Source organism: Cavia porcellus, unplaced genomic scaffold, assembly GCF_034190915.1.
Source record: "Cavia porcellus strain 051 isolate PalLab524CR breed Dunkin Hartley unplaced genomic scaffold, mCavPor4.1 scaffold_33, whole genome shotgun sequence".
NCBI lineage: Eukaryota > Metazoa > Chordata > Mammalia > Rodentia > Caviidae > Cavia > Cavia porcellus.
The window spans coordinates 2,210,466-2,229,528 of NW_026947516.1; the positions used below are offsets into that span (position 1 = coordinate 2,210,466).

The 19,063-nt window shown below is 38.6% G+C and overlaps 1 protein-coding gene across 1 annotated transcript; it reads right to left on the bottom strand.

Annotated features, from left to right (window-relative positions):
* Positions 1-13,245: 13,245 nt before the first annotated feature.
* On the bottom strand, positions 13,246-18,719 carry Lcncavp2 (allergen lipocalin Cav p 2.0101). The gene is made up of 7 exons (NM_001205184.1): positions 18,599-18,719; positions 18,030-18,169; positions 17,097-17,170; positions 15,290-15,400; positions 14,223-14,324; positions 14,001-14,030; positions 13,246-13,379 (listed from the first exon to the last, which is right to left on the bottom strand). Exons 1-6 carry the CDS (start codon positions 18,665-18,667, stop codon positions 14,014-14,016), a joined length of 513 nt encoding a protein of 170 aa, NP_001192113.1. The 5' UTR covers positions 18,668-18,719; the 3' UTR covers positions 13,246-13,379; positions 14,001-14,013.
* Positions 18,720-19,063: the final 344 nt, after the last annotated feature.

Sequence of the window (19,063 nt, forward strand, 5' to 3'; positions counted from 1 at the left end):
ACTCTGTCTCTATTCATAATTTTTAAAAAACTTTTGTACTATCACATATATGGAGTACACAATGTCTCTATCTCTGGAGAGAAGGAATTTACAAACAATACACACTTTAATTCTTTTTTTTATTCCCTCTTCCTCCTTTATTTCCCTTCCCTATTTCTCAACCCCCTTCCCTTTGAAATAGATCTACCTCCCTGCTCCCAATTCACTATCTTTAATTTGTTCTTTATTCAAAATTTGGGGTTTCTAATATAAGGGAAATGATGTAATATTTAAACCCCGGTATCTTATTTACTTCACCTAATAATTTGGGCTCAACATGCACTCATTTTCCTGAAAAAGTCTTACGTCTATCCCTCTTTATGGCAGAGTAGTATTCCACTGTCAGGAAGGGATGCATTTTCTTTATCCATTTCTAAGTTCACGAACTTCAGGTTGTTTTAGGCTTCAGCTCTTATGCGTTGTGGTGCTACAAACCACTTTAATAATTAAAGACCACTGTAAATAGCACCGCTGTAATTCTTTTGGAAAGATACCTAGATCAGGCACGGTGGGTTTCAATGGAAATTCTAGAGCCATGTTTCTGAGAAATCTCCACACTGAATTTCATACTCATTACCAGACAGTGAAAGCGAGGTTTCAAATATAGCTTTTATCCTTTACGGGGTGAGTTTTGGCTCTTTTTTTGAGCAAGTGACTAAGACAGAACCGGACACCCAAATTTCTTTTTTTTTTTTTTTTTTTTTTTTTTCCAAATTTCAGATGAACAGAATCACTCTTTGAATGACACAACCTGGAAGTGAACCTTCATTGTAAATACATTATTCATTCTCAGTATTCATAAAATTAGTAAACTCTTGCCTGATTTAGATGGCGAAACCACAGACACAGATTTCACCTTTCCAAGCAAGATTCTCCCCTTCCTGCTAGACTGAGTTTCCAAGAAATGACATAATTCAGTGAGAACAGCTCAAGCATTTGCCTTCTGGAAAAGGGTTTTGGAGAATCCCACAGTGAGCTGCTGATAATACTGAGTTTCCAGGCTAGCTAAGACAGGGGTCTACAGGTAAAGATCGAGTACAAGAGGAATTCCTATTTGCATGTTAGGGCATCAGGCTTTTCTGCCTGGAGAGAAATAGAAAATATGGACAGATGACAGATGGAGATATAGCTCAAAGGTCACGGAGACGTGTGGAGAAATATGTTCCCAGTACATCTAATAAATGCAGATAAATTAGACTGAGTGATGCATGGAGGTGCACACACACACACACACACACACACACACACACACACACACACGTGTATCCAAGACCTCCCTCCCAGCACCCATCCTTGGTATCGCTATGAGGTTGATCTCATGGAGATTGTGGTCCACGTAAACCAGACTGAGCACAGAGCAGGAGGCAGAATCTGCATCTCCTGGGAGCTGTCTCTCCGCCTCTGCAGGAGCTCGGTAAAGGCAGTTCGTGGGACAGAATCCGCATGGCTAGTACTTCAAGTTTTCCATGGCATTTAATGAGCCATCAGTTTTTCCCCTGAAAATCTCCTGTAAATCTGCTCCATGCGTCCTGCTTGGCAGAGATGAGTTGTCTCTGGCAGTGTTTGGTTCTGTGCAGAGAGATGCGTCATGAGGAAAGCTTAAATTGAGCCACAGAGAAGATTTTATTCTGTGAGAGAGAAATCCACATTCTCAGTGCTGTAAAGGCTGCAAAATTTATTTTGCCCCAGGCCCTGACTTCTGAAGAGAAAATGGAATACAAGTCACGTATCACCAATTCCTGTGATATTTCACTAACAGTAAGGTGGTGACCTTAATTTACAGTTATATTTTTTTAAGTACAAATGCAATCCTCCATTTTTACAACACGTGACTTCAGGTGAGGTTGTCATAAATCCGTGTTAATTGCATCACCCAGAAAGGAGTCTATATAAAAACCTGACAACGTATTTTAACAAGAATTCATTCTTAATTTCTGCTCTGCTTAGGAATCTATCTTACATCCATTGATACCATTTTTCATAATAGATAATATTCAACATTCAAAGAATTAATTGTAAGCAGAGCATGATGCAGATTTCTTTTTTCATGGTTATTTATAGTGATACTCGTGTACCTTAAATCCATTCATTGTGCTTCTCTGACTCAAATTATGATACTTCTTTACGATAATTTTTAAACAACAATTATGTACTATGCTGTCATATCCACACTAATTCTCACACCCAAGACCCTCATCGTAGAAAATAAAAATATAGTTGAAACTATAGCCTTGTCTAGTGTAAACACAAGTGTTAGAATTCAGGTGGAATTCTATGCAGAGTTTGACATCTGTAATTCAATTCTCTGACGGAACTGAACAAATTAACTTTCCAGTGTCTTCATAGAGGTAGATCTGATATACACCAAATTTTGCATTTGCGACGGAACAACAGAAAGCTTTGCAAGTGTATGAAAAAATTACAAGTTTTTCCCACTGGTCATGTTCAAAGCGTTCATTTGTTTTCAAAATATATTTTGCCTCAACCGTCCTTCTCTCCTAGGATGATTTTGTTTCTGTCTTTTGTGAAGCGATTGTCATCTTGGCATGCATAAGAATTTTGCAAACCCTCAGTGTCGGCGAAAGTGTAATTATTCTTCTGCTTTGTTTAGTCATCTGTTTTTTGCTATTTCCCAGTCCCTTTATTATGACATCTGGTTGTGGTTCTGTCTGGACATTCCTGACTGCATACCTTCGTGTGGACAGACTGCATGTTTACACAATTCTACAGATGGATCCTTTTCCTTAGAAACGTACAAGATTTTTAAGCAAGACTCAGTGCTCATGTAGGGTTCATTTAAAGGATGACAGCATCTTTGTCTTGCTTACGTGTGAGTCCAGGAGTTGGATCCAGGCGACACTATAATTGCTTATTACTCTCTGCCTTGTGGGAAAAACTCACTTGCTCCAAATTAGAAATTTTAATATTAAATGTTTTAAAATTTTTATTAGCGCATATTTGCATCATAAAATAATGATGCTCCGCGTGAGACATTGAAACATGTACGTATCACTTTTCTATCATTTCTTTTTCTGACCTCTTTCCTCTATCTCTTGGTCTCTATCTCTTCTACAAAAGATCTACAATATCCCCCTTCATCCTGCAATGTATCTTTTGTTTTTTCCTCATTTATATTTTGTGCATATCATAGAAGAGACCTCAGGTGATATTTAAGGTTGTACGTATTTATCAAGGTCCGTTGCTACAATATCTCAAGTTTGTCCTCCTTCACTCCATAGTAGGACTTTGTTAATGTGATTCCTACACTGTCATATTTCATTGATTTTTGGACAGCTAGCTTACTTTCAAGACGTGGCCGTAATGAATTGTGCTTCTGTAAATGTGGGTAACCATCTATCACCACAATTAACTTATTTAATTTTGGGGGGAAGACACCTAGAAGGTGAACAACTGGCCTGAATGGAAATTCCACTTGTAGACTTTGAGGACTCGCCATCCTGATGTCCGTGTTGTCTTTTATTTGAGTTCTGGATGATTGGCAATCTCTTTGGAGTCAGACGGAATCGCGGTGATGTACTTAGTGCTTCTTTAGCAGCAGGAGACGGCAAGCTTTTATGTATTTATTGGGCACTTGTGCTTCTGAGAACAAACTCTTAATGTGACCGTTTTCATTTTGGAAACTGCGGTGAGTGGGCAGTGGTAGCTGACCTCAGTTGGCTCTAAGCTTTGTGAACAGGCAACTGTTCACTAACAAAAATCTCTGGTATCAGTTCACCTTCTTTTCCCCATGTTGAATTTTTCTTTCTATTTTTTTTCTTATTAATATGCCTGCATGATATTCCCCTACTGGGGAGACAAGTGTGTTTTTAGATGAGTATTATCTTTTTTTTTTATTTTTCTTTTGGAGGCAGACTCTCACTATGCAATTCAGGGTGACCTTGAACTTGTGCGTGTAGCTGAGGCTGGCCTCAAACTCACAGTGATCCTCCTACCTCAGCCTCCAGAGTGCTGGCATTACAGGTGTGCACCGGAGTATTGGCTTTTTCTTTGAGTCTCTGGAGCCAAGCTCTAGGGCCAGGCGTGGGCAGTGCAATCTCCTCCAGAGGTCTTGCTCCTGGACTTGGAGAGGCCGACTCTTCTGTGTTACCCAGCTGAGTTCTTGTCTTTGTGTGTGTGTTCTGCTCTCCTCTACTTGTAATGAAAACAACCCTTTGAATCAGGGTCACTCTAGGGACTGTAATCACCTGTAAAATCCAAATGCAGTCCCAGCCTGAAGATCAGACAGTGAGAGCCTCAATCCATGAATTTTAGAAGTATACAGGGTTTATTTGGTCATCATGCTCAGATTCTGTTCCTCGATCCATGAACTTGCTTCTGAAGTAGAAGCTGCTCATGTAGTCACAGTGATTGCACAGCGCCTACAGGCTGGACATCTGTGAGCCTTGGCTTGCAGATGGCTGTCAATGCCTAATTTTCCTAAAGCATCTTTCTGAGCCTTCAGGCATCATTTATATCTCTTGCAAATTCTCATATTTTCCTCTTTTTAAATTTTGTTTATTTTTGATGCAGGACTCAAACTCAGGACCTTGTGCTTGCCAGAAGGGTATTTTGCTATATCCCTGACCCTAATGTTTTCTCCTTAACAGGGCACTCGTCAGACTGGATTAGGACTCATTCAAATTACCTTATTTTAGGTGAATGAGTCTTTCAATTCTGTCATACAAAACAAAATTGTACTCTCAGGGGACAGGAACAATCAGACTTACAGTAATAGTGGTAACCTCAGTACCTTAGCACATGACATAACATCTCACCTGTCTGCTCTAGACATGCTTAGTTACGGTGCCTGAGTATCAAACTTAGCACAACCATGTTTCTGCTGGATAAATCCATTGGTGACAGTCTCACTATTTAAGTAGTTTTGGATTCATCTGTGTAATAATAGCAATGATATGTTTCCTGTGTCTTCATTGTCTACAGTAGAATACTGTAGACAATGTCGAATACTGTAGTACTGATGTGTGTTTTCCTTTTTCAACTGTGGACCTGATCCTCACAAGCATCAAGCTTTCAAGGATTGTCTTTTTGCTATTTTCCGTTTACCTTTTTAAGTCTCTTTTGCATAGTCTTACAAGGTAGTCATGTTAGGAATATAAGATTATGTACGTCTCTGTCATGTACAAGGACCTTGCTAGTGGTTCTGAAGCGACCCGGAATATGGGACTTTCATGTGGAGTGTTCTCACACAGCTCAGCCCCGAGAGTCCATCAGCAAGAGAAATTCTGGCTCTCAGGACCAGTATTCAGGGTGCTGTGTGTCGTGGCTACCTTCTCATTTTAAACACCAATGGACCTTGTAGGTCTTGCAGAGCTGTAGTCAGTGCTATTCCAATTTGTTCTATGCTCATATTTAATGTAAGCAACCTCAAACTATTGCAAAATTTTATCCATTTTGGAACCTAAGCATTTTTTTATTGTGTGTGTAGTAAGTCCCTCATTCCATTGCTTTTATGATCATGAAATGATTGAATAGTTTCATAACTTTGAACACTTTAGTGCTGCTGGTTAAAGAAGGATGCTCTGAGTTCCTGTGTTCATCATTTCCAGAATCATGAATTCATACAATACCTTCATAATTTCGATTATTTTGTGCTTTATGTTTGCTTCTTTTTTTTTTTTTGTTTTTTTTTTTTGTTTGTTTTTTTTTATCTGTACTAGGGATCGAACTCACGACCGCCTGCTTGCAAGGAAGGTGCTTATGCCGCCGAGCTAAATCCCCAGCCCCTATTTTGTGCTTTTTGTTTATAAGAGCAGATTTTCTGCATCCTTCACTCCATTGCTGAACCTGTGGATACTGACACGGCCATTTGAATCCTTGAATGATTCACCTCTGGACACATTTCACTAAAAACGTGCAAGCCTTCTACATAACCGACTGCCTGAGCTACAAGCACCAGGTCCTGAGTTCGATTCTCAGTACCGTACATAAATGAATAAATATATGACAGACAAGAAATAATAATAAATATGTAAATAAATAATAAGTGAATATATAACAGATAATAAATAATAAATAAATAAATGAATATATGACAGATAAATAAATATATGACTCTCCAGTACTAGTAAATATTTTTCCATTATATTCGTGGGAAAAAACAATAGCTTCACACAACAAAATGATGGGTCTTTCATAGCTAGAACTTTTTTTATGTAATGTGATGGCATTTAACTGTATTCTTTTATATCACAGCTTTAAAACACACTAGTACTCGAAGCATCAACTAGAAAATAATTTAACAGCAAGACAAAATGAACGTGTGAGAGTGAATTTTAGTGACTTGCAATCTTGAGATAAAGACAGATATTTCCGAAGTGCATTTGTTCACAACTTTGACTTAGTTCTGATATTAGTTTTTTGATAGTTTTGTCACATAGTTTTTATGGGAGTGGGGTACTGACGCTCCCTCTATAATTTTCTGAGTGTCTATTTGATTTTTTAGGTCTGCTAATATTTGTTTTCTGTGGTTCAGTGCACTGGCATTTGGTACATGTATGTTTATGATTTCTGCCTCATTTTCTTTGAGGTTTCCCTTTGCAAGTATGTAGTGACTGACTTTCTCGTGATCAGTCTTGCTTTGAAGTTCATATTGTCTGCAACTGGAACAGTTACTCCTCCTTTTATCTGTTTTCCTGTCTCATGGAATGTTGTTTTTCATCCTTTGATATTCAGCGTATCAATTTGTTTTTGAATTAAGTGTGCTTCTTGTATGCAGCATGCTAGTGGACCTTGCTTCCTGATCTGCTCTGCCAGGTCGTTTCTTTTGATTGTGAACTGAGACCATTTACACTGATAGTTCTAAGTGATACCTGTTCCTATTCATATTATTTTTCTGTTGTTATTTTGTTATTTTCCTGTCTTGTCCTTCTGTTTAATTGTTTGCTCTGCCTGGTGACGTCATTCGATTGGTATTCTGAATGCAGATATATCACATACGGGTCCAAATTTCCTACAATGAATATGAGCATCATGCATACTAAAGTTGTACCATTAGAACGGAGGATGCAGCTCAGTGGCACAGCACCTGCCTGGCAAGTGTGAGGTCATGAGTTCAATTCCAGGTACCAAAAAGAAAATAATAATAATGATAATGATAATAAGTAACAAATTGTACCAACAAACTTAATAAAAATGGAGATAAGAAGGAAGAAATTGTATTATGTAAGGGAGAAAGAGAAAGGATTAAAATAAAGCACTTATTCTTTGCAAACTTAAAAAAAGATGAACTGAGAGTTTTACTGCACTTTTTCTGGGAAGAGTTTTTAAAAATCTTACGCGGTGTAAGTGAGATATAATGAACATCGCCATATGAAAACTGAATGTTAGAAACATTTTCAGAACCACGGTACAATTTCCACACTCACTATCATAAATCCTTCTACCCACTTCCAAAACATCCATTTCCCGAAAGCATATCTTGCATACTTCACAGAAGTAGATTTCAGATTTTTGTAAATACTTATAATGATGCTAAGCTGCACATTTTTATTAAACTTAAATCTCTATATATGCTCTTGTATTTTCCGGAATTCACTCATTCACCTTCAATTATATTATGTCTCAATAGAGTGGATTTTGTAGGTTACTCCAATTTGAGTGTAAGAAATTGTAAACTGCAACAGGCACATTATATCCCACTAAATGTTCATTTTCTCTTTATTCTAATGTTGTAATGTTAAAACAATTTCAGTGTTTTAGTACAAGCCTGGGCAAACACAGAGCTGTCAGTATTCTGTGGAAAAAGCCACAAAGTATGATTTTCTATACCAGGCATCTGCATGTGAGAAATTCAGTAGCTCCAAAGCCTTCAGTCTCATCATGAGCACACACCCTCGTGGTGGGCATTGCAAGAAATATGAGGTCACATCTAACGTCAGTTATAACTTAAACTTCCTTAAGCAGTGAAGACGTAGATCATCGTGTTATTCCAAATTCGCTTGCCATTTTGCTCTGGGAGAGTTTCTCCAAAAGATTTGTAGGCATTTTAACTGATTAGTGTATTTCCTGATTACTTGGTTTCTGGGATCTACGAACAGAACACAGATGAGAGAGGAACAGTGGGACCAAATGGACAACAGAAGTTGGTTTTTCTTAACATGGGGCAGCAGATGTGACCACTGATGTCCAAACTATTCCAGGAGGAGACCAAGGAATCAGAGAGGAGTTTAATTTCAGGACTAAAATCTTACATACAGCAGAGACTGCGTGATAACAAAATACACAAAGAAAGAACTTAGCTCAGTCTGCTGGAAGCCAGTTATGATCAATTTCCATCTATTATCGTATTAAGTGGGAAAAAAAGTGGAAAGTTTTCCCTCTACAATCAAGAGTCAGAGAACGATGCCCGCCGTCATCAATTCTATAAATACGGTCTTTCAAACGTTAACCAGAGACATCAGACAAAACAAAAATATCTAGATGATGAGTGTAAGAAAGAACTAACTCAGAGTGCCGTTATTTGCTAATGAGATTGTCATCCATTTATAGACCCAAAACGAGCCAGCAAAATACACTTATAATTCAAGAACATAACAGGCTATAAGATAAACACATAAATATTAATGGTGTTCATCTACACTAATGATAGAATCATCAAGAAAGAAATTAGAAAAACAATGCCATTCATAGTAGCATCAAAAATTATATACTTAGGAATTAACATAACTAAAGAAGGTTAACAGCTCTGTGACAAAATTATATCTCTGTGATAAAGGAAATCATGGAAGACATTAAAAGTGCACAAATATCCTCTGTTCCTGGTTAGACAGAATCACTAGAATTCAACTAACCATTCTTCCAGAACTTACGCAGATTAACTCAACCCCAACCACATATGAACGTCATTTGTCTCAGAGTTAAAGAAAACAGTTTGAAAATGCATATGGAGTAGGAAGAAATCTAGGCCAGTAAATGCTGGAGAAAATCATCAAAGGAAGGGGATTTACAATTCCAGAATTGAAGTTATGTTATAAAGCTACTGTGATTAAAACAATATGACACAGACACCAGAACACTCCTATGGATAAGTGGAATACGATAGATTAATCAAAAGAGCCTTAAGCACTGTCTCACATCTGGTCTCTGGTAGAGATGTCCAAAATAAACAGGAGAGGGAAACATCTTGTTTAAAAGATGATACGGGGAAAATCAGCTCTCTGCATGCTGAAGCTTGAGTTTACACATGTGTAGCTAATCATGCACTACAAAAATAACAGTGGATCAAAGATTTAAATAGAAAATAGAAATGTGTAATCTACTGGAAGGTAAGCCATGCAGAACTCTTGGAAATATTCACAAAGGCAAAGACTTTATGAACCGCAGACCAGTGGCACAAAAAAATAATGCTGAAGATGAACACACACTGTGAGCAAAGAAAAAACATTCTTCCTAGTAAAGCAAACAACCAATGGGAAAAATGACATCAGGATTTCCTTGGGCAGAGAGCTAACATCTAGACTATATGATGAATTACGAAAAGTTAGATTCATAAAACATGGTCTATTTTAAAAAGAAGCAAACGGATTGGTAGGCAGACACTTATGCTCAGTGGCATAAGCTCCTGCCTACCAAGCAGCAGGTTGTGAGTTCAATCCACGGTACCATCTCCCCTTGGAAAAAAAAAAAGAATCAAAATAAATCAGTAATTTTTTTTTTCCCTGAGAAAGAAATACAGTGGCATAGACCCTGTGTGATAAGCACAGGATTCTGAGTTTGATTCCTGGTAATAAAGAAAATAGTCAATAAATTTGTGAAAAACTTTTCCACACACACGGGTATTAGAGAAATGCCAAGGAGAACACCATTATGCTAGCAAACGATACCGAAATTATAACAAATATTAGAGGTGATGAAAGAAAAATCCACATTTGCATTGTTGGTAGAAATGTAAATTTGCACAACTACCATGGAAATAAGTGTGGAGATTCCCTAGAAAGCTACAACCAGAAATACTGTCTCACCTGGTCTGTTTGCTTTCATTTATAAGCCCAGAACAACTATAAACATCATCTCACGTGGATACCATCAGCGGGCATGTAAAATTACATATTCATAAGTATATCAGCCCAATACATGCAGATCAATCTTGAAAATGTTGTATTTGCTCATGAGCAGATGAATGGGTAAAGAAAATTAACATTTCTACACAAACACAGTGTTTGCATAACTTAATGAAAATTATTTATTTTTTCTTCATACTTTTGTGGAATTCACCAAGGTGCTGTCCAGTGCTGGTGCTCAAGTGTGACAAATTTTATTCTTTTTTTTTTTTTCCTGGTTGTGTCTTATAAATTGATATTGACCAGTTCAGATTTTCTATGATCCGTACAGTTTTGTGAGCAGACTGTAATCGTTTTTTTTTTTTCATGTATCCTCCACTATCAAAGTCATTGAAATAAAATAGATCACAATAATATCTAACCACGTTTTGGATTCTGGTAGTGAATTTATACCAGATTTCTTTGCAACTCTGAATTCCTATATTTGAATACTCTCTCCAATATTTTTTCGAGTCTGTCAATCTTTTGGAAGAGCTGGTTCTATTTCATTAATGTTTTTCACTTTTATCCTAAACCTCTTTTACTTTTTTTGTGTGTATCCTACTAAAGTTCTATTTAGTTGTGTGCCTGCTTTTCTGCTTCTTGAGATGAAGTTGTAGGTTGCTTCTCTGAAATTTTTCTGTTTTTCACATCTCGGTATTCTTCATTATAAAATCTCCTTAGTACTGATGTTTTTGTACTGTATACTCTACAGTACATTTTCCATTTTTGCAATGTCATTTCTTTTAAAATTTATTCTAATATCAGATTTTTTCTTGATTCATTACTTTTGGAAGAGGAGATTGTTTAATTTTCATGTATTTGACCACTTTGCAAGTTGTTCTTGTCATGATTTCTAACACTGTTTTGCGTGGTTCATGAAATGTACTCAATCAAATTTCTTTACATTGTTCAAATCACAGACAGCGGTTTTGTGGTCTTCGTAGGATCAATTCTAGAAGATGTTCCATGCAGTGATGAGACAAACATGTATCGCTCACATATTAGATGGAATTTTGGTAGAAAACTCTTGGGTGAGACCATCTCCTTTTGATTTAAATCAGATGGTTTTCTTTTGGAATTTTGTCTTGATGATGTGTGTTCAATACCGAGGGGGCAGTATAGTTATTCATAAGTATGTTTAAACATTGTTGATCGAGTCCATCTATCTGTGTAGATTTATTCATAATTTAATATTCTCTCTCTTTGTATATACATATCTGTATTTACATATATGATTTATATATTTGCATATATATGTATTTCTTCCTGCTGAATCCATTACAGACATCGACACCAGGTAGAAATATTCTAGGCACTCAGACAGGGTTCGACCCTCAAAGGAATCAGTACAGAGTCATAGAATATATTACAGATATGTTTGGAGGTGACTCTGTTGGAGACCAGACCCCAAGATAAAGACACCATGACCAGGCCCACATGCCTCCCTGAGGGCCAGGCAGTGTACCGTCACTGGTATGACCTGGTCCAATAAACTCTAGAGAGACACCAGTCCGTCACCTAGATGGGTCACCAGGCCCTCCTGAGTGTTCTCTTCCCAAAAAGCCCTTTCCGCACACACTCTCTACACGACCTGTTTCCAACTTGGTCAACATTACTCAGGGAGGCACGGCTGTAATCTTATTAACTAGTTTCATCCAACCTTATACCCACCCCATGATTTGCTGCCCACCTCGTGACTTTGCTGTATAAAACTTGGTTTGATGATTGACTTCTCTGCACCTCACTTGGGCCCCCTCCTGTCTCTCAGGCTCTGGCTCTCTCTCCTTCCGTAAGTATGTCCTACTCTTCACCTCTATCTTTCCTAAGAATTCTTCACTCAATCGTGGGAAACACAAACTCAACATATCTGACACTTAGCTTCTAAGAAATACATGCTTCAGTTCATTTTTGTTCTTTCAATCACTATGTGTCTTCATAATTTAATCAAGTCTCCATGCAACATTTATTAATGACTAAGCTTTACCTACAGGTATTATGTACTTTGTTTACTGTTTTTGACTTTCTGTCTCAATCATAATCTCTATTTATTACTTTTGCAGTGTGCATTCTTATATCTTTATATACCATGTTTAGTGATATTTCATAGTGGAACTTCTGTTCAGTAAGACATTTTAGGTTATAACATTCAGAACATCTGTAGGCTGATTATCTTGGGACTGTTGTGGACTGTTGGCATTATTTACTTGTCTCTGAGGGGTCTTGGAATTATTGAAGTCTCTGGTGTGAGTTATCGGGAGGACTTGTATTTAGATTTCCCCTCAAAGCCTCGTATGATCGTTGGCTGACTTTTGCAGAAGTGGCCGGATCCAAGGTGTATGAATGTGAATAAACTGTATGATGTCATTTCTTGGTTTAGCATTTTGGGGGGTGTGTCAGTAATGGGAAACCCTGTCCTCAGGGTAGGTGGCACCAACCCCTAAGATTGCAGCCTTGATGAATTGGGAAGGGACAGAAATAAGACAAATTTCCTATTTTCTGCTCCTCCTGCATGGACTGTTTCTCCACTGCCATCCCCTCTGCCATGTCACTCTGGCTTGGAAACAGCCAACTCTGGACTGAAACATCTATGGACATTTAGATGAGGTAAACATTTGCTCCTCTTCTCTGTGAGCATTAGATATCTTGTCTCAGAAATGGGAAAAATATATACAAATAGAAACCTTCAAAATGATGCTGGTGCAATGTCCCCCCCCCCCCCGCCTTTTTTTCCTGGTACTGGGGATTGAACTCACAACCTCATGATTGCCAGGCAGGCGTTTATGCCACTGAGCTAAACGTCCAACCCTTTTCCCATTATTTTAATCAGGTAGAGTTTCTGGATTATAACATAACCATCTCTCTCATGATCGAAAAACAAAGCTATTTTTCCTTTGAGCCTTTTTCATTATTTCATGGAACTCAAATCCATCATGATTCATTTAGATTTCCTGTCACCGTAGCATACCCAGAGATTGGTTCATTCCTCGTCAATCCTAGGTCCATATCTTATGATTGATTCAAGTATATATTTCCCCGCACAATAAACTGAATATTTGTGTCAGATCTATGTGAGTTTCAAATGATGTCAATTTATTTAATTAACAAGGATGCAGAAGCAGCAAGCAGATTATAGAAGAGGAGAAGGAGATCAGCCTATTGGCTGATGATTTCATAGGAAAGAAGAAAGTACAATTGGAAAGCACAGATGATTGGATCCACACATCGATGATTCGGACATCGTGGAGAAGACTCTCGTCAGTACACATTGCTTGTTTTCATCTGGGAACATAAAAGAGGAAGTTAAAATGTAGCTGACTGGTTTCATGACATGATGTTCAGGAGCCTAGAAATGGAAGTAAAATCTATTGTTGGGGAACCAACTGGACAGGATGTCATACACAAGGCAGTTCATAGGACTCCAGCTACGTGTGACCTGTGCAGATTCCACGGGAGCCGTGTTCATAGGAAAGCAAAGAATTTTGCATGACCCTGTACCTAAAGTCACCTTGACAATATATACCTTCACGGTGTATATTGGTACTGACAACTCATTGACTATATATAAATTCATGTCATAAATGGCTTCTAGATTCCCATCTGCAGTTGCCAATAATTTTGGCACAGACAAATTGATGTTTCACTCTGGAATTCATCAAGACTCCTGATAGTTCACAATGCAGAAATGAGTCTATTTTACAAAAATCACTCTCCCTGTTCACATGAGAAAAAGCTCCTGCAGGTTCCCCTGGATCTGTGTTACATTTCAGGTGATTTCTCCACGTGCGGTATCCAAAACCACAATTTAAAGAGGGACTGTGTGCCAAGAATATACGGCAAACACCGTATTCTTCATAAAAGTTCACAAAATGGTCAATTCTGCTGACATGAGTTTGTACTCACCCAAGTGAGAGCTTTAATCTGGGCAGGTGTCTGTAGACAAAAATAAATACATGAACGGGATAGGAACAGACAAAAAGGGTCATTGTTGTTCTTCAACTGACCGAAGGCTTTACAATAACATAGTAAATGAAGCATAATTTTAGAGTTATGATACCGAATTGAAACGTCTACTGTGTTTTCATTCCAAACGCATTACTGTGGGAAGCCGTGCGGTCACCCTACCTGTCTCGATGACGTATCTGATGTTTTCCAGGGGGATACCCGCATTCTGAACCGCCTTCTGAAACTTCTGTTCTTGTTCGGGTGTCAGGAAGTTTCTTTTGGCTGTGTTTCAGGAGAGATAAGGCACAGCACAGGTCCTTAGGGTGCTGCCTGTCCTCAAAGCACTGTGTTGGTTTGACATAGTGAACCCCACCATGTCACCCTCCCACCTCTGGCAGGGAATCTTAAGTGATAGACGGTGGAGTCCACACAGTGAACCTCACTTTCCAGTTCCCAGGACTACGGAAGACTCATAGTCACCAACACTCATCTGTTTGGTGAATCTCAGGGTCCTCAGATGGTATGCGATCTGCAAACACATCCAGGATGTGAAGGTGGCTGAGGATATTGTGTCTGAGGAGCTGACTCTGATACGCCTCTGCTTTACAGGCTGGCAAGCTGAAGTTTTGTCACTGTTAGAGTAATTGCAATTGACTGAAGTTTTCAAAGTTGAAATGAACCCAGCCAAAGACTATGAGAAACAACGTGTTCTTGTGAATTTGAAGCGCCCTCTGAATTTGCTTGGTGACACAGTCCAATCTGTGTCTATCAGTTTGTCAGCCAAAGTCCAGTATATCTATCTATCTATCTATCTATCTATCTATCTATCTATCTATCTATCTATAGATATAGATATAGATATAGATATAGATATAGATATTGCTTCTCCAGAATATTTATCATCTTTGTTTACAGTTTTTTAAAGAGGCAGTTGGGACACCAGTCAACTTGTTACATTTATTTGTTTTATTATTTTGGTCTTTTTCCTTTTTATTGGTACCGGGGATCGAACTCACGACTGCCTGCTTGCAAGGCAGGCGCTTATGCCGCTGAGCTAAATCCCCAGTCCCCTATTTATTTTCTTAGACAATTTGTCAGCATCTCTGAATTTATTGCATTTTGCACACGTTTTCAAGGTAGTTCAATTAATGAAATAATGTCAAAGCCTGACTCCCCGTGCAGCTGAACACGTCCATGACGGTGCTGGATATATATTTCACTGTCAGAGAACCCACTTCAGAACCTACCAGCGATTGCAACTTCTTTTGTTGTCTGTCCATTTTGATCCGTGTTGACACTACCTATTACGAAGGCATCATCACTGTTGCAAAGAATTTGGAAAGTGTTTTCACCAGCGTCTATAATTGAAGGAGAAAATGGTTTTAAATGTGCCATGCACTTATTTATTCTCGTTCTTGTCTTGACCCTTAGTTGAATCATGCTAGCATTGATGATTCCTTCAACAAAGGTTATTTCCACAAACCTTCCACCAACATGTTAAAAATTAAGTGTGACCACCACACAGGTCTGGATGCATTTTGCATATTACTTCCTTTACACAGAGAACATTTCCAGCCTCAAATTTCATCAATATTAGCACACTGTCCCATTTCATGAGAAAATTGTGGGTTTTAGAGCTGCAGGTGGATGGAACAGGAAGGACTCTTGATCTTTGAATCCCTATCACCAAAGTCAGTTATGCAAGTGCCAGGCATTGTTCACTCTCTTAGCATATAAATCGATAATTTACTGTAATTGCATGAATGCACATGACAACACATCATGGTAAAGTTAACATATGCTTAAAACTTACCGCTTTCTTTTGTAGTCCATAATAAAAAAGAGCTGACATTTCTTGGAAATACCAGGCATACAGGTTATATAGCTGTGGTTTAATTCCATTGTACTGCTGTGTCATCATATTTGAATGAAAAAAACTTTTAAACAGAATAGAAAATCATATTCTGCATTTCTATACACACAATGAAATATCTGGCATCTGACATATAATGTTGGACGATTCCTTTTTGAGAATTATTTTAAATCATAGACTTTTTTAATGCCATAATTTTTCTATCTGGTTTTAACTTAGGCTCACTGCAGGGACAGTTCAATTTTGCATATTTTATAAGTACTTCTCAGCTTTTATATTCGACACCAATTCACTGGTTTATTTGCTGAACGCATTTTAATAGATAAATAATTTAGTTTTGCTAGTCAAGAGAAAGTGTCATAAATGCGACCCAAGAAAAAGCAATCTCTGAAAGAAAGTTGATCATTTAAACTAGCTCAATCTAGTTTTGCATGCCTGAAAACTGTATATAATACAAGGCGTGATGGAGATTGTGTAAATGATTAGTATAAACATCTATTACAACCAGAGACATGTCGTCCCGAATGTCCCCTGAAAACCATCATTCCTGGTTCAAACAGACATTTCCCACGATTCTTGACAGATTCTGGATCAGTTCTGAATGGTCTCTTTCTTGAAAGTCTTTCCCACTTATGGGGAAGAATATGTGGAAATTACTGACTAGAAAATAGTGGGTTAAGAGTTTTACAAACGAGGGGAGCTATTTCACAAATTTTCCTCCAACATTTTAGAAATAATACGTGTGAAAATTACAGAGTTCGAGACACATTGTATGTGCCCCTCCTTGGCATGCTGAACACTTTCACCCCCAAAAATTAGTGGCAAAAACTATCTGGGAAGACCCAGCAATGTGTCTTTTATCGCGATGAACTTTTTGGAATTTACACACTGAGATATGTGTGAATCATGCCCAGCTGTCACTCTGTGACAGCTAGTTTTTATTGATACTTAACGTACATGCGCGAATCTAATGTAATATTGAAAATACCCTGCCATTGAGGCTGGGAATGGGCAGGAGCTCAGTGGCTTTCCAAAGATGGCCTTAGTGGGTAACAAGCTAAAGTTTCCCTAGAATCCAGGTAACTAAGCCTTGAGGTTAGGGTCTGCCCATGAATGCACACAGACACACACACACATACACTCCTTAAGTCACACAGTCATCCTACACACCAGGTACTCACAGTCCACAGTGTAAACATCATTTTCACCATTTCTTGCGCCAACAACTGTGTGCTCTGTACACACCCCATCGGTACTGAAATGCAAACCAAAAAATGCTTTTTTACCCCCATGATTTGGCGCACTGCTACGACGTGCGGTGTTGATGATGCATTTGATTTGCTGCTCAAGACATTAAAGGATTTCACGGTAACATTGATTTCACATCTCTGATTCATAAAAGCTTCACTGCTCTCCTGCATGGCTGTTCAAAATGGTGATTAGTAACGGTCCAGTGAGCCAGGTTCCTGGTGTCCTGCTGGCTGTCTGGTTTTGCCAGTTTCCGGCCAAGACCAGTGGTCTGTGCTCCTGTCATGTCCTTAGCTCTGACCTTATTGGGACAGACAGAAATGGCTGCAGACCTCAGGTCACAGCCACTGTGGGCCTTGGAAGCATAGAATTGTAAATATCAAGGGGGATGTTTGGTGTATTATTCTGATTAACTTATTTTACTGTCCCAGAGGTCATTCTTCTATTTTTCTTACAAATGTTTTCTGCTTGGTATTAATGACAAAATCCTTACACGCTAAGCTACTCTTCAAGTTATAGTTATTCACCAGGGATGCTCCAAGAGCTGCAGGATGGGATGATAACAGATTCAAACAAAGACATAGGACATGATCAATGGACAGACGTACAAATAAATATTACGGACAGGTACTGATGCCCTAGGATGAATGTGATCATTATGTATGTCAAAAACGTACCAATAAGATCAACATTCATAAGATAAATACACATAAAGGCCAACTATGTTTGCAGGTGAAAATTACAAGTGCATGTTTATATGTCAAAGTTTTAGGCTAAGTTTGTCTTCCGCATTGTGCACTGTCATGCTAAACACCAGACAACCTACAAAGAGCTGGATCGTTTCGATTGGGGTGAATTTTGCTTACTTTGTGTAAAACGTAATGGATATCTTGTCGCATCCCTCTGTACAGTCCACCTGACGGAAATAGGCTCTCAGTTCCCCATTCACTTCAATCTTCTCTACATGATCAGCTGCTATGGCGATGGTGCGCCAATTCCCGGGGACCTACAGAAGACAGATCCCACTGGAAAGATGAGTGGATTTGTTTCTTGGTTTCTCTCTAACATCATCATACTTATGGCACCTACTTCAAGTCAGCAGGCAAAACTAAATCTAGTCTGACTTGTCAGTACTGAATTTTGACCCCTTCACGCTTGGAAATCATGCAAGAAGTCATAGCCCTGACTCGGATCCAGGAAGGACGCAAAGCATTCACAAGTTTTGAAATAGTCAAATGTGTGTCTTTGTGGAAACACTGACATTTCACTGAGCTTTTCATGTGGATGTGAATCTCACGGGTAGATGAAAAAGGTTTGGACATCAAGAGATTCTGTTAGGAATGGAGATAGAATGATGAATCCTGGGAAAGGATAACACACAGACACACACATACACACAGGAGAAGCTCGTCGGAGACAAGCTTGGCCGTGTTACCTTTGAATAGTCGATTGAGTCAGCACACGCCAGGCTGACAGCAAGCGCGAGGAGGAGAATCTGCATCATGCTGGAGCGGCCTTTCCTCTGGCAGGAGTGCAGGACAGGTGAGCTGCTGAGGGGAATCTGAGCCGATGCCTCTGTTATAGCCCGGCTCTGTACACGGCTTCTGGTCTACCAATGGCTCCTCCTCTGACCTTAAGCTCCGAAATTTCCTGCTTGGCAGAGATAGAGTTGTTTTGTGGACTTTTTGCTTTACCGTCAATGAGATTACTGTCAAGTGAAGAAAATATCACCTGAATAGCTGGTATTTTTGGCACATGGAGGAGAAAATATGTTAAGTGACATTTCAAGGACATTTGTGTTGTTGTGATTTATATCTCAAAAGCACACGCAAAAGATGAAGCAGAGAATATATACCAATAATGTTTGTATTATTTCTTCGGCTTCCAGAGAGAATGCTTA